Source organism: Hyalella azteca, unplaced genomic scaffold, assembly GCF_000764305.2.
Source record: "Hyalella azteca isolate HAZT.00-mixed unplaced genomic scaffold, Hazt_2.0.2 contig5580, whole genome shotgun sequence".
NCBI lineage: Eukaryota > Metazoa > Arthropoda > Malacostraca > Amphipoda > Hyalellidae > Hyalella > Hyalella azteca.
This window is the reverse complement of record NW_025935765.1, coordinates 225052-237916: the sequence shown is the minus strand read 5'-3', so window position 1 is coordinate 237916 and position 12865 is coordinate 225052. Positions and strand designations below refer to the sequence as shown.

General features: G+C 36.8%; 2 protein-coding genes across 4 annotated transcripts in view; one reads left to right on the top strand and one right to left on the bottom strand.

Moving 5' to 3' along the window:
* LOC108665701 (formin-binding protein 1-like) overlaps nt 1-7065 on the top strand; it is a 72189-nt gene extending 65124 nt beyond the window's left edge. For 2 of the 3 annotated variants that reach the window (XM_047880556.1, XM_018152495.2), the window contains exons 10-13: nt 1500-1624; nt 2633-2986; nt 4987-5249; nt 6120-7065. In XM_047880556.1, coding sequence (XP_047736512.1) covers nt 1500-1624; nt 2633-2986; nt 4987-5249; nt 6120-6283 — 906 coding nt within the window. In that variant the 3' untranslated portion in view covers nt 6284-7065. The remainder of the gene's footprint in view (nt 1-1499; nt 1625-2632; nt 2987-4986; nt 5250-6119) is intronic. The other variant, XM_047880557.1, reaches the window with a different exon arrangement.
* Nucleotides 7066-11121: 4056 nt separating this feature from the next.
* Nucleotides 11122-12584, bottom strand: LOC125177912. The gene is made up of 3 exons (XM_047880559.1): nt 12420-12584; nt 11406-12069; nt 11122-11244 (listed from the first exon to the last, which is right to left on the bottom strand). Exons 1-3 carry the CDS (start codon nt 12431-12433, stop codon nt 11131-11133), a joined length of 792 nt encoding a protein of 263 aa, XP_047736515.1. The 5' UTR covers nt 12434-12584; the 3' UTR covers nt 11122-11130.
* Nucleotides 12585-12865: the final 281 nt, after the last annotated feature.

The window sequence follows — 12865 nt, the reverse complement described above, 5'->3', positions numbered from 1 at the left end:
TTAACATGTATAATCATTTTGCTTACTTTTCTTTTTACACATCATTGCATCATGCTTGCTTCGACCAATTCATGTTCATACTCACTGAACTTGACTTACTTATAGGTCGTATTTATTATATTTTCATTCCTTGAGTGCTAGGATTTTTTTCAAAAAGCTTTCTATCACGTGGAGTTCATTCTTAGGCTGCCACCAATAATTTCGACTTGAAAAAAAATCGACCGTGCAGTCAATAGTTTCTTATCTACGTCATATCTAATAGCGTCTTACAAAACTCCCAGATTTTAATATTTATGTCTAAATTAAAAATTTACCATTTTCAAAATCAATTATTTCTAAATATTTAAAGTAAAATATTTTTTTATCGTGATAGTTTGAAATCGGTTTATCAGCGTTTTCACAATATTTCCTGTTTTATTTAGGCTAAGGAAGTTTTAGAATTCTTCCGCACTCTTACACACAACTCACATTTTACTAACCTATTTCAATGCTATTGCAATATGTGGGAAGAGAATATTAGAAATTGTCGGTTTTGAGGAATCGTGTGGTTTTTTTCTAATAGATACGAGGTTGCTTCAAAAAGTTCGTGGAAATGTACATAACTAAACAATTTAAGAGAAGAATATGATGTCAATGCACCAGAATGATCCTATATCAATGTTTTATAAAGTGTTCTCTCATGAACCCTTAAATTAATGTTACAAATGGGGGACGCTGTTATAAAAGCAACAACCTTTCATGCAACTTGACATCTGCCCAAGTCGAGGCCAGGTCCAACATTAAATTCGAGGTGAAAGAATATCCAAATCATTGACTCTCTGGAACAAGTTTATGGTGACAGTGCCTCAAATAAATAAGCAACCTACTCATTGATTAATCGTTCCAGAAGCAAAAGAAATGAGACCAAAGATGACCTCCGCTAAGGCAGGCCCCGTACATCAGTTCGTGGAGAAAATAGGGATGCTGTTCGTGATGTCATTGATAAAGATGGGCGAATAACCAACAAATAAGTAGAAGACACCCTCATTTCACCGTTCACAGAAATTTATCAGCCTAGATAAAGCATATGTATTAAAATAAATATGACTTATATCGTTTTTTCAAACTGTTGTTTTTCCACGAACTTTTTGAAGCCCCTCGTAATGTTAATCATTACCAAGAGTACCGTATCCGTGATACACGGATATTTGAGTAGCTTATTTAGGATTCAGATTCACCCTTGAATATATTCGCTAGATCGTCAAATATGATTGTTACACTAGAACTAGCCAGACTTATAGCGAAAGTTTTCAGATAACTTTAACCCTGTTTTATCTATGTTATTATACTTTAACCCTGTTTTATCTATGTAATTAGGTCAATTTTCGTGTAAAAAAATACAGTAGTACTTTATTTTCGTACCTCTTTAATCTTTTAGTTTCGAATGTTGTTCCATAACTGATTAAGTGGACGAGGTTTGCAATATCTTGATATGTAATCTAATTTGTATTTACTTGCAGCACAACAATTCTTCCACCCATGATAAGGAGGACTTCAGTGAACTCCCGCCCACTCAACGACGGAAGAAAATACAACAGAAAATGGAAGAGATCACGAGCAAGTTGAACCAAGAGACAGCCGCCAGGTAAGTTGCTTTTTACTTATTATTGCGGTGTTAAGGCGGCATGTGTTTCTTTTAAAAAAGGCCTGTAATCGATCATAGTTATTTTATTTACGTTATACTTCTATTCAAAGATTTGCAAGGATTTTATATTTTTCTTTATGGAATAGTTCCATTCGAAAATTCGTAGGGATTTTGTAGAAGCGAAAACAACCGCATACACAGTAATATCGTCGTACGATTGTTACTGATGGTCAGACGTTCAATAATTTGCTTCGTTGTTTGGTTGCTCTAGTTTTAGTTACTGGTCTATGTCCTCATCGTCGTGCTCTGGATGTACGTATTCGTGCTTCTATGTTGATCTTCGTCACGTGATTTTACTTTAAATGTTGTGAACATAATATTAAACGTATGCTACGTCATCAATGACAATTAAAAAGAATTATAGCATAAATGTCGCTTCTCGTAATTCACGGACTGGTCTTCTGTCGTCTAGAACGTATTTGAAGTTTTGTAATGCTGCCCTAATAACACTTCTTTATATTTATGGAACTAGGTTAACAATTCACCGAGAAGTTATAGTGTGATTTAGAAGTCTTGTCTTACGGGTGTTAATGAGCACATTGAATATATAATGAGTTGATTCAATAATCCAATTTGTATTTTGCAACTACAAAATTTTTACCCTGATCACAGCAGAGCTGAAGACCTTTCTGTGCTCTCCTACGTAATCAGATCCTATTTCACCTACAAATTTTTGCTTGTGTATGTAACCGTTCCATGTGCTTGTCAAACCGTGCGCTGGAAATGGAAATCATGCGAGAAATAATTGCTCTGGAATAGAACTCTATTTATTTACGAAATGTGTATTAGTGTTAGTGATATTTATTTACTCATCTCTTTTGCCCAGAGTCATTAAAAAAAATTCTTCCTAGTTTTCAGGCGATGTTCATTATTTATTGTCATTGCGTTTTTTCATTCATCGCTTATTTTCTAGTTTAAGATTGGTGTTTGATTTTCTTTTGATCGCAGGGATGCGCTGTTGAAGATGAAGGAAGTTTACGAAGCAAATCCTTCACTGGGCGACCCTCTGACCATCACAGGCCAGCTTTCCGAGTCTTACTCTACCATCGAGAAACTCAAAGGCGATCTCGTCAAGTACCAAACGATGCTCGATAATCCTGAGCCTCCACAACCTTCACCCACACCTCCCAGTCGACACTCCCACTCTGGGAGTCTAACTCCAAACTCCCACCTCCATCAGGCCAACGGAAGCCATTCTTCGTCCCCTCGTAACGGGGCTGTTGTGGGAGTTGGACATGGATCATCCCCACGCTCCTCCATCAACTCCCACCGAACTTCCCTAAGCGACGAGTCTATTTCTCGGTCAGCCTCGAACACTTCTCTTAGCACCACCACCACTACCACCGCTCCTAAACCACCTCCACCACCCCCCACCCGTAGTGCTGCCACCTCTTTGCTACTATCCTGTAGTCCCGCGTCGACTGGTGGTGTCATCACATCACAAAACAACACTAGCACCACCACCACCACCACCGTCACCACTAACATAACACCTCAAGGGTTAGTGCGGTGCTTCTCGTGTCCTGTCTTCCTCGCTCTCATCGTTGCATCATGCCGTCAAACTTTCATCGCTTTCTTTTTATGCTCAAATTCTTTCCATCGCTTTCTTTTCTTGCTCAAATTCTTTCCATCTATCTTAATTATTTTTATTACCTTCAGTTGCTCATTCTTTTCATTATTTGTTTGCATCCTGCAGTCTTTCTTACTTCTGACCTATGTAATATAGGGACCTGTTCTCAAAATTATATTCCGTGTGTTGAAACGTTATTTATAATTGCTTGTTAAAGTTATTTTGCTTCATTCCTAAACAAAGATGTGAATGTCCGTTATAGAAGTGCATGAATGATAAAGTCATTGTTCGTCTCAGTAGATCCTTCAGAATCTTTTATTGATTCTATTTCTATTACTGTTTACGTTAGGAATCTAAATAATTTCACTGTCCTTTTTATTATTTGGATCTGTTTAATTCATAAAGTAGTACAGCAGAGATCAATGTAAAATTTCTTTCCTTGAAAAGACGCCTTTTGCCATCGTGCGTTTTGACTTCTCTCATTTGCATGCTGAGTATTGTGCTCCTATACTAATGGTAAAGCCTATGTTGGCTGTCTTGACTGTCTTGTGGAATACGTACACAGAGTTGATTTAAACGAAATTCGAAATCTGAACGAAGGAAAGGTCGCATTGATTACCTGTTCAGTTACTGCTAAGTTAAGAAATTTACCAGGTTGAATGGATGAATGAATTTTCTCTACATTTTTGATTTACTGCTTTCTTATAAATAATCTTCTTTGTCTATAATAAGTTTTTCTCGCTGTTTAATGTATTGCCTCTTGCTTTTAGTGTTAATCATCTAATAATGTTTCACGTTTCTAACTCTCGTCGACTTTATTCAAATATGTTTTTAACGTTTCTAAATCGCGCTTTTCCTTGCTCCAATTCATTTCCTGTGCTTACAACAATTAGTTCCTGGAAGATATCATTTAGTTCTTGGAAGTTGATATGTCTTTGTCGCATCAGTACTTGTCATACTTTGTTAATTTGAACTAACGTAAATCCATGCTGAGTTACATATCTCACTACACCATTACTCATCTTTATTGGATTGTTTGCCTTGTCAATACGCGTGCAACTCGACCGCATCATTACTAACTAATAAACTGAACCATGGTACCTGACATGCTTTGTTCACTCGCCACATGAATTAAAAATTTTATTAACGATCCTATGTTATAAAAAGCATTTACGATGCTAGCTAACCCCTCACACTACACATCCTCTGATAACAAAGATCACATTGCTTTATTACTTGCTGCCGTTTATTCTTTATTTTTAGATAAATGAAATTTTTTTGAAACTGTTTTGATTTACTGCTGTTATATATTACTCTTGATTTTTCAATTTGTGTTGAAACCTCTATCTGCAAGAAAATTTCGAGTCCTTGTAGTCTTAACGTTATTCTGCTTAGTGGAAAAAAATGCCTTTGCCTTTTCTTAGAATTAATTTACTTATAGTTAAAATTAATTGGTTTTACACGCTCAGTTTCTTTCAAATTTGGAACCATTGTATCGATATCAAAGCGATTTTCCGCAAATATGCCTTTTGGAATTAATTAAACAATAACTCATGTCGATGTTGGAACCGAATTCGTATCAAATTTGTCAACAGTTCACTCATTTTTTTCCCCGTAGATAATTATTAAACCTCTAAATAATTCACAAATTACTGATTTTGTGAATGTTTGCATTTAATTTCCGTGTCATGTTTAACTAATCCTTAAAGTAACGCGACAGTTCTCCCTGCAGTTCGTCTCACAGCCCCGAGAGCGGCATAAGTCTAAGTCACAATTCCCTGCACGGCTCCGAGACTGGCGGTATGAACGGCGGCTCTAGTCTACACGCCAACCCCAGCGCTCTGCACTCCAACTCCAACGCTCTCCACACCAGCGGCCTCTCACAAACAGACTCTGTCGACTTGGCCGACGACGCTGCCGATGATTCTGCCGAGTTTTATGACCTCGACCCCTTGCCTGTTATCGGGTCGTGCCGAGCTCTCTTTAATTTCGATGGTGAGTTTGACTGGGCGAAAAAATTCCATGGTTAGTTTGAATGGGTTAAAATTATTTAGGTTTTCATAAATTAGTGTTGCAAGAATGTTGTCACCTATATGACGCAATGATGATCGTGGTTTCTCCCTTCTTAACTTTTAATTTTCAGTGTAAGAACCACAGAATCACTTTCTAATTTTTACTAGTTTGAAGAATATAAAACTGATTTTCTTTATACGCGACATCATTTTCTCGTTGGAAAGAATTTTCATGTTTTTCACTAAATCTTGCAAGCAAATAAATTTTTAATTTCTTGAACACGCGCCTACAAAGAGGCAAACAAGTGATTTTACCTTCAAAACTTTCTTTCAGTTTGGTACTTTGTTTATTTTTGCCTAATATTTCTATATGAGTATTTTATTTCATTTTTTTTACACGTGTGTGTTTTGTCTTCACTGCATTTCCTATTCCCTTTAGTCTTACTAAATCTCTTCACGCTTGTTCCTGGCTTATGCTAGCATTGAATTGCAACATTTTATTCTTTGAACGAAAATGTTTGTTCCATAATTAGGTCAATCTCCTATTTTCAATAGTTGAAACAAACTGCAGACTCAGCACTTGATTTATTTTTAAATTCATTTTTTTTATAACTAGAGACGTTTGAATAGCACGTATATCAATGTTGTGAAGATTTAAGGCGTTGACCGGCTGCTGGCTGTCACTTAAACTCGACTTTTCTCGTCATCTATTCGGATATTTTATTTATACTTAGCATGTTAAGTTTTTAGAGGCTGATAATTAATCGGAAATGTACTTTATCATACTCTATTAGTAAGTGTCATGAAAAATTAGGATTTTTTTATTTGTTATAAGAGAATAATTCTATGACAGGCTTGAGTGAAGGCAGCATGGCACTCGCTGAAGGCGACGAGCTGCTTGTCATAGAGCTGGACGCCGGGGACGGCTGGACGCGCGTCAGGAGAGGTCCTCCCGACGGCACAGAGGGCTTCGTGCCGACCTCATACATCCAAGTTACTCTTAACCCGGACTGTTGAAACCGTCAGCGTCCTCTCCATAGCCTAATTAGCCATTCCTACATACAAGTCACTCTTAACCCGGACTGTTGAAGCGGTCAATATTATCCTCATATCCTCACAAGCCAATCCTACATCCAAGTTATTCTTAACCCAAACTAACAGATTACCTTTATAGTCCTGACATTTTCGCATATTTTACCTTGATTCGTCTATCAATACGAATGTTTTTAACAAACTATTAAAACGATCAATGTTATACTTTTAGCTTAGAAATTGCCATCTTGACGGTCGAAATCAGTCATACAATCTTTTAAGTCTAGAAATTTTCTTACTTTTAATCTCGTTTTCATAAGGATCAACAGCGTGATTTTTTTAAATGTAGTCGTGGATGATTTGGTTATCTTTACTTGACACTCTTCTCGCGAGTACCTACACATTTTAAACAATCTTCTATGGGATCTTGCAGTTTCGTTTGTTTTGCCTAAGGAATCGTGTTATGTATCTCATGCATTTTCCAGGCTTGGTAATATTTGACCAAAATGACACTTGTAAAGTGTGTTCTACTTTTAGAAAAATATTTTACTTTATGATGACCAACACCGATTCTTAGTTTGCTTTTTATTTAAACATTTTATAACGCAGTTTGCGATTAAATTATACTATGGCTTCCAAAACTATCATAGTAGAAATATTCCCTAATCGACCGAAAACTCGTTTACATTTTTACTTATTGGACATGGGTAGAAATCTTTCCTCTGAGTTGATTAGAGTTCTTCATTTTCAAATAGCATGATATTTTTTAGAATTCATATGGTAAAAGCTAATATTTTTCACCTACGAAATTTTTCTTCCTTGCACATTATCTTATTTATTCAGGACTTTTATATGTGGCCACCATTACTTTTCGTGCGTACTAAAATCGTTCCGCTATTTCTCATGCTGATTGTCTGAAGTTGCTGATTATTCTATATACAATTGGCTCATACACGCCCAACTGGTTTTATGTGGCCAAGCATTTTTTTCTTTTTCATCATTATTACTTGGATCTCAAATGAAAAACTTTATCATTTCTAATGATTATCTTGGCTCCTCGATTTTTGGAATGCTTATAATTTTCGTTCTCACGATTCTACACATTTCTTCCGTTTCTTCTTCGGCGAGTTATTTGTGGCAATGGGATTCTCCGTCCGAGACACGAAATCTTTATCACTCAGAATTACCTGCTAATGCCAGCGAGTGGTTCTCAATCTCTGCCCAGATATTGCATGGTAACTTCATCATTCTTATATACGACTCTTTTTTTGGTAAAAGTGAATCGTTACATATTCTAGTAAATTGCATTGTATTAAATATTGACCCTCAAATGTGCATTTGGGCTTAGATTGTATATTATCGAAATTCCTATGACATCCAGTTGCTTTGTTATTAACATATTCTCGTTTTCATTTCGACGGGGCATGAAGCATTTATCTTTGATATTTTATGACCAACCGCTTCTGATTTAAATGTGCCGCCTATCACATTCGGTATTTTTAGTGCATTTTCTCATTTATGGAAAAAATGCACTATTGTGCTCGCCATGTCCGTCTGTCTGTCCGTCCGTCTGTCCGTCCGTCTGTCCGTCCGTCTGTCCGTGACCTCAAGTTTTCGTCGACGAGAAAATGCGCTCTCTGTCACGCACTGCAGTGAGTACTGAGTTATATTTTTTACCATATGCGCCTAACACACATATTTGTGGTAGCTTCTGACATTTTAATTCGTTCTAACACGGTTTCTGTTGGTCGTTCAATTTATTTCAATGATCATTATAAAGCCTCTCAAAGACACGTATCACTTTTCTCTAATCCAGTTCGTTCTGGACGTACATCAGCGTTACTGTAATGTTACATGTAAGCTTCGCATTAAGCGAACGTAGAAATGGCTTAGCGTTCAATGACTGTCTGTTGTTTTGTGTTCGAAATAACTTAGCTGATTTGTCTACATCGCATCGTCTTCCAGTCGTGTTGATGTTGTGAATGTTCAGTGGCACCGCATGGAGCATTAAAGTATTACACCTAAAATTAATGTGAAATTTTACCTGGTGACTGATGTTCTTCTATATTCTTAATTGTCCTCTTATTCCTCTTACTCTTAATGACTCAGCACCGGGTCAGTGTAATTTCGATTAATATTGGTTCTGTTTTTGCAAGGGCCGTCTGAGTGTTATCTCTTGCTTTCGATTTTTATAGTCAATATTCATTTTCTTTTCAAACGATTAAAGATTCTGTCACAAAAAGATATAGTGGTTATTATCATGCAGTTTCCAGTTTGCGATCTTTAAATGATTTTCGTTCTATTCAGAGTTTTCAATCACTTTCCTGTGAGTGTATACGTGGCCAAATTTCATCTTGAATCCACTTGCAACGAATTAAAAAAGCGTCACAAATTAGAGAAAGTTTTGAGCGACGGCTATTCATGTTTTGTGTTTCGTTTGGAAAAACTAAATTATCAGTATAATTTAACAAGTTCTATAGTGTATGCCAGCAATCAAATACGAACATAAAATTTTCCGTGGTAGTCACAGTACAGTTCATTTAAATGTGAAGGATTTTAAGCCAAATGGATACATTTAGCAATGAGTGTGCTTTGCTCGTCTCGGGTGCTGCGGAATTTTCGAGATTGGAGAGGATTATCATGACATTTATTTCATATCATTTACATGGTGGAAAATTTGGGCCATTAGTTATAGATGGATAGATTTATGCTAGTTAGCTGCTTCTACATTGAACATGCTATAGGTCTGATGACTGAACAAATTACGGAAATTTCAATTCGTGACAATGCATCACATAAAACAAACGACTGGGTGCAACTTCAGCCGTGTATTAGCAAAGTGTCAACATTTGTTATGATTCCAGTTAGTTTGTACTTACATTTTTCATCACTGATGGCCAAGGATGACAATAAACGTGCATTTTTTCTTATAAGAAGTATTGAAAATGATCGAAACAATATGCTTTTTTCTCATTCTCTTAATCGTTACGGGGACTGAGAAATGCTCATTGATTGGGAAGTGATAGGTACAGTTTCGTGATAGTTGTGCGATTATTGTATGGACAATAATCCTGAATGTTCCACTATTCAGGTTATTACAGACCATTAGGACTTACTTTTAGAGCCCAGAGAGACGTTTGAATACTTAGTCTGTCAGTTCATAGCTCGTAAATGTTCTTGCCATTTATTATGTAATATGTTGGCTGAAAACGAATGTAATTAAACAACCGGATTATTGTGGAGTATTTATGTTGTGTCAGTGTGTATATAAGTCATGTATCAGATATGAATTTCTGTGTCTGAGTGATATCTCTTACCGCTTATACTTGACATGTAATCTGCATGCTGCTTAACCTTGACATTTCCTTAATCGGCCAATTAAATTTATGCCGTTCTTTTATGTTAATTAGCTGATCTACATCCGGAATGCTTGCAGCTTTTATCTCGTGTTAGTTTTTATTCAGTATCACGATAAATCTCCCTATTTTCTTGTAGGGCTGCAATGAAGTAATATAACCACATTTAGTCAATCTTTTTAAAACATGTTCTAGTAACAAATGATTCATAAACGACAACTCAAAAATGTCTCTCTGATCACAATGTTGATCATATTTTTAATTTCTTTCCAGCCGAGTCAAACATGGTGTGAAATTAGGCTTTCCCGACCGGTTATAACACCATGTGTTAGAACCGTCAAAAGCATGTATCTATGTTTCTGTTCGTGGGTAAGCTTCATATATAACCTATGTTCATTTCATTGAATGTAAATGTTACTGTGTGTATATAAAGTCTCTTAATTTGTTTTAAAATGTATGTATTGTACCATTTTCTTAGCTAATGTAACTTGTGGTTCTAAGAAGCATTTATTCTCATGTTAATCTGACCGTAGAAATGCGATGATTACACAAATGCGTGCGTCAAATAACAGTTCCAGTTCTAGTGAACTCGAATCCAGTGTTCGTGCTGTTCTAGTTATCCATGAGAAGTTTGTTGGCTAGCCGACAGAATGTATATTGTTCTCTTATTGTAAATTTAGTGAAAATTGTTTGTTTTTATTTATCCTCCGTTTTTTTTTCTGGAAATGACTTGATGTACGAGTTTGTGAGATCAGTGTTCAATACCGCGAAATTCTGTGTCTAAATATAATACTGCTTCAAACGAACGATTTTAGGAACAAAATAACGTACCCCATATTGAAAAAGAAAGCCGTTATATTTTAGATTTCGTCGGTATTACTGAATTTTTTGATGGTATTAAGGTATTCACGTCCTGCTGATAGCATATAATTGATTGATCATATTGTTTGCTAGCTTTTCAGCCATTAAGCCAATATTCAGCCATTAAGCCAATATTCAGCCATTTCCAGCAATTTGATCAATGATCAGCCATTTCCAATTCTATTCAGCCATTTCCAATTTTTCATCACTCAGAGGCAGAAAGCCTCAAGTGACCATTCTGCTGGAGCCGGCAAGAAAGCAACAGCTTTAACATCTCACAGAGACGAAGTAATAATTACAAGTGAATAGCAACCGCTACGGAGATAAAAAAAAAGGTCGCCTACTCAAGACGTGGACCACATGCACGCGAGACAGAGAAGAGAAATTTTATAATCCTGCCTTCTTAACGACGTGAGACTCAACAACTGAATCGACTGACTCAACAACAACTCAACACGGCGTGTTTTATGGTGGGGCACTCAGGAATAATGCTCCTATGAACGCGATATTTTGGAACGCAACACACCTCAGACAACACCCCGAGGTAGTCATGTCCTGCTGAACAGCAGAATTGGACTGTCCGGTAGTATTCTCCTACAGTGAAGAGGCAGGCGTTCAGATATATTTGACGCCAGTGACCGAGGAAACGAACTCCATGAAGTCTTCTCTCTTACAGCCGTAAGAAGGAAACGGATAGCCTGAGTAGAGCAACTTTCCATTGAGATAAATCTGAAAAAAAAAACATTCATGTAAGCGCAGTTTATATCTGTCGTATCATTTGATAGAAATGTAATATTTATGCTGAAATATACACAAAATAAATATCATTAACTACCATATAACATTCAACTACTTAACTTTTTACATAAGCTGGAAAATCGTTAACGTACCAATAACATTCCAGGCTTCATGCTTTGCCCTCGGTTAAGAACAGAGGTGCTCAAACTTTCATCATAAGCTGTTCCGTAATTTGACAGTGCATCAAACGTTAAGACTTCATGACTTTCCTTCTCAATTTGTTTCTCTTTCGTGAAGTTGGCAGTCGATGCGTCCCAAGTTAACTTTTGAGATATTTTTGTATCATTCGCTTCAGTAACGCTTTCGTATGTCGGAGGTAATACTTCTGTGCCTATTTCTTCATTGTCTTCATTTTTAGAATCATTACTTGAAACGGATTCTTCGGAATCCGTCGCTTCATCTTCAGAATGCGATTCTTGGACGATGCCGCACTGCTGGTTATACGTTCTAGGTTCTTTACGACTTCCAATCGGATTCTGTTCACATTTGTTAAGTTGAATGTCGACTCTCTTAGAAATCCTTGGGTCATATATTTTCCGCTTATTTACCACCGAGTTTTTCTTCAAAATTCCCTTTTTTATCTTATGAGTTATACCTTTTTTGCTTTTTTTGGAAGCTTTAGGCGAAATTGCTAAATCGTAACGCAGAAACGCAATGGACGATTCACTTGAACGTTGCAGGCAAGGCTTCAGATGCGGTGCGTTCAATGACCGGTAAACGCTGGTCAATAGTGACTCTCCGCCGACAACCACTGATCTGAGGGAACAATAGGACTTGAACATGTAAACGTTATTCTACTTTATTTTGTTATCTCCATTTGATTTCAGTCTACGTATAACTTTGCCGACAAATAAGTTAGTAGGCCAGATAATACCTACTTAGTAGTATTCGGATTGTCTTGTATTTGTTTAAAAATATGACTCAGTGTCACGTGGAACAATCATTAGGTTGAATGGAACGCACTAAGACAATTGTAATTTTAAATTATGCGGCGTGATGAAGGCCAGCTTCTCGGCCACCTTAGTGCTTAGAACAGTTCAGAGGTACAATTCTGTTAGTGAATCTAGCATTCAGGCACGTTAAACTCTAGGCTCGCCCGGACTTACTTTGAATTTGACATAACAACGATAACGATGATGCTCCTGTTTGCTGGCGAAAGAGAAAATATGAATGGTATAGAGTCTTCCGTCACTGTAGGTATAGTTAGTTGTGAGCAACTGCAGCGTTGCCAGTACGGTAGTGACAAAATGAGATTTCGGATTTCAGACTCGTCTTCTCCCGGGCTGACGCGTGGCTGCGCTCTGAAATGGTAAGTCGTGACCTGCCCACATCTCTTTCCATTAGTGTCAATCATCTTAATTAAAGATCTTACTTTCATTGCGCTTAATGGAATAACCAAACTATTTACTTACCCTCCAAATTATTATTATTATTATTATTTCAAAGGAAACTGCGATCATAGTTTTTTTCGGAATCTTAATTCAGCAGTTGATAATTTTATTCCAGCAAAATAAATCTTTAGAAAAATCATGAGCGAAATTTTTGCCCTTGG

What these genes read in the sequence shown, in the direction of transcription:
- LOC125177912 (XM_047880559.1), bottom strand. An exon ending in TGAAGCCTGGAATGTTATTG is followed by an intron (nt 11,245 to 11,405) that starts GTACGTTAACGA and finishes TTTTTTTTTCAG; the next exon opens with ATTTATCTCAATGGAAAGTT.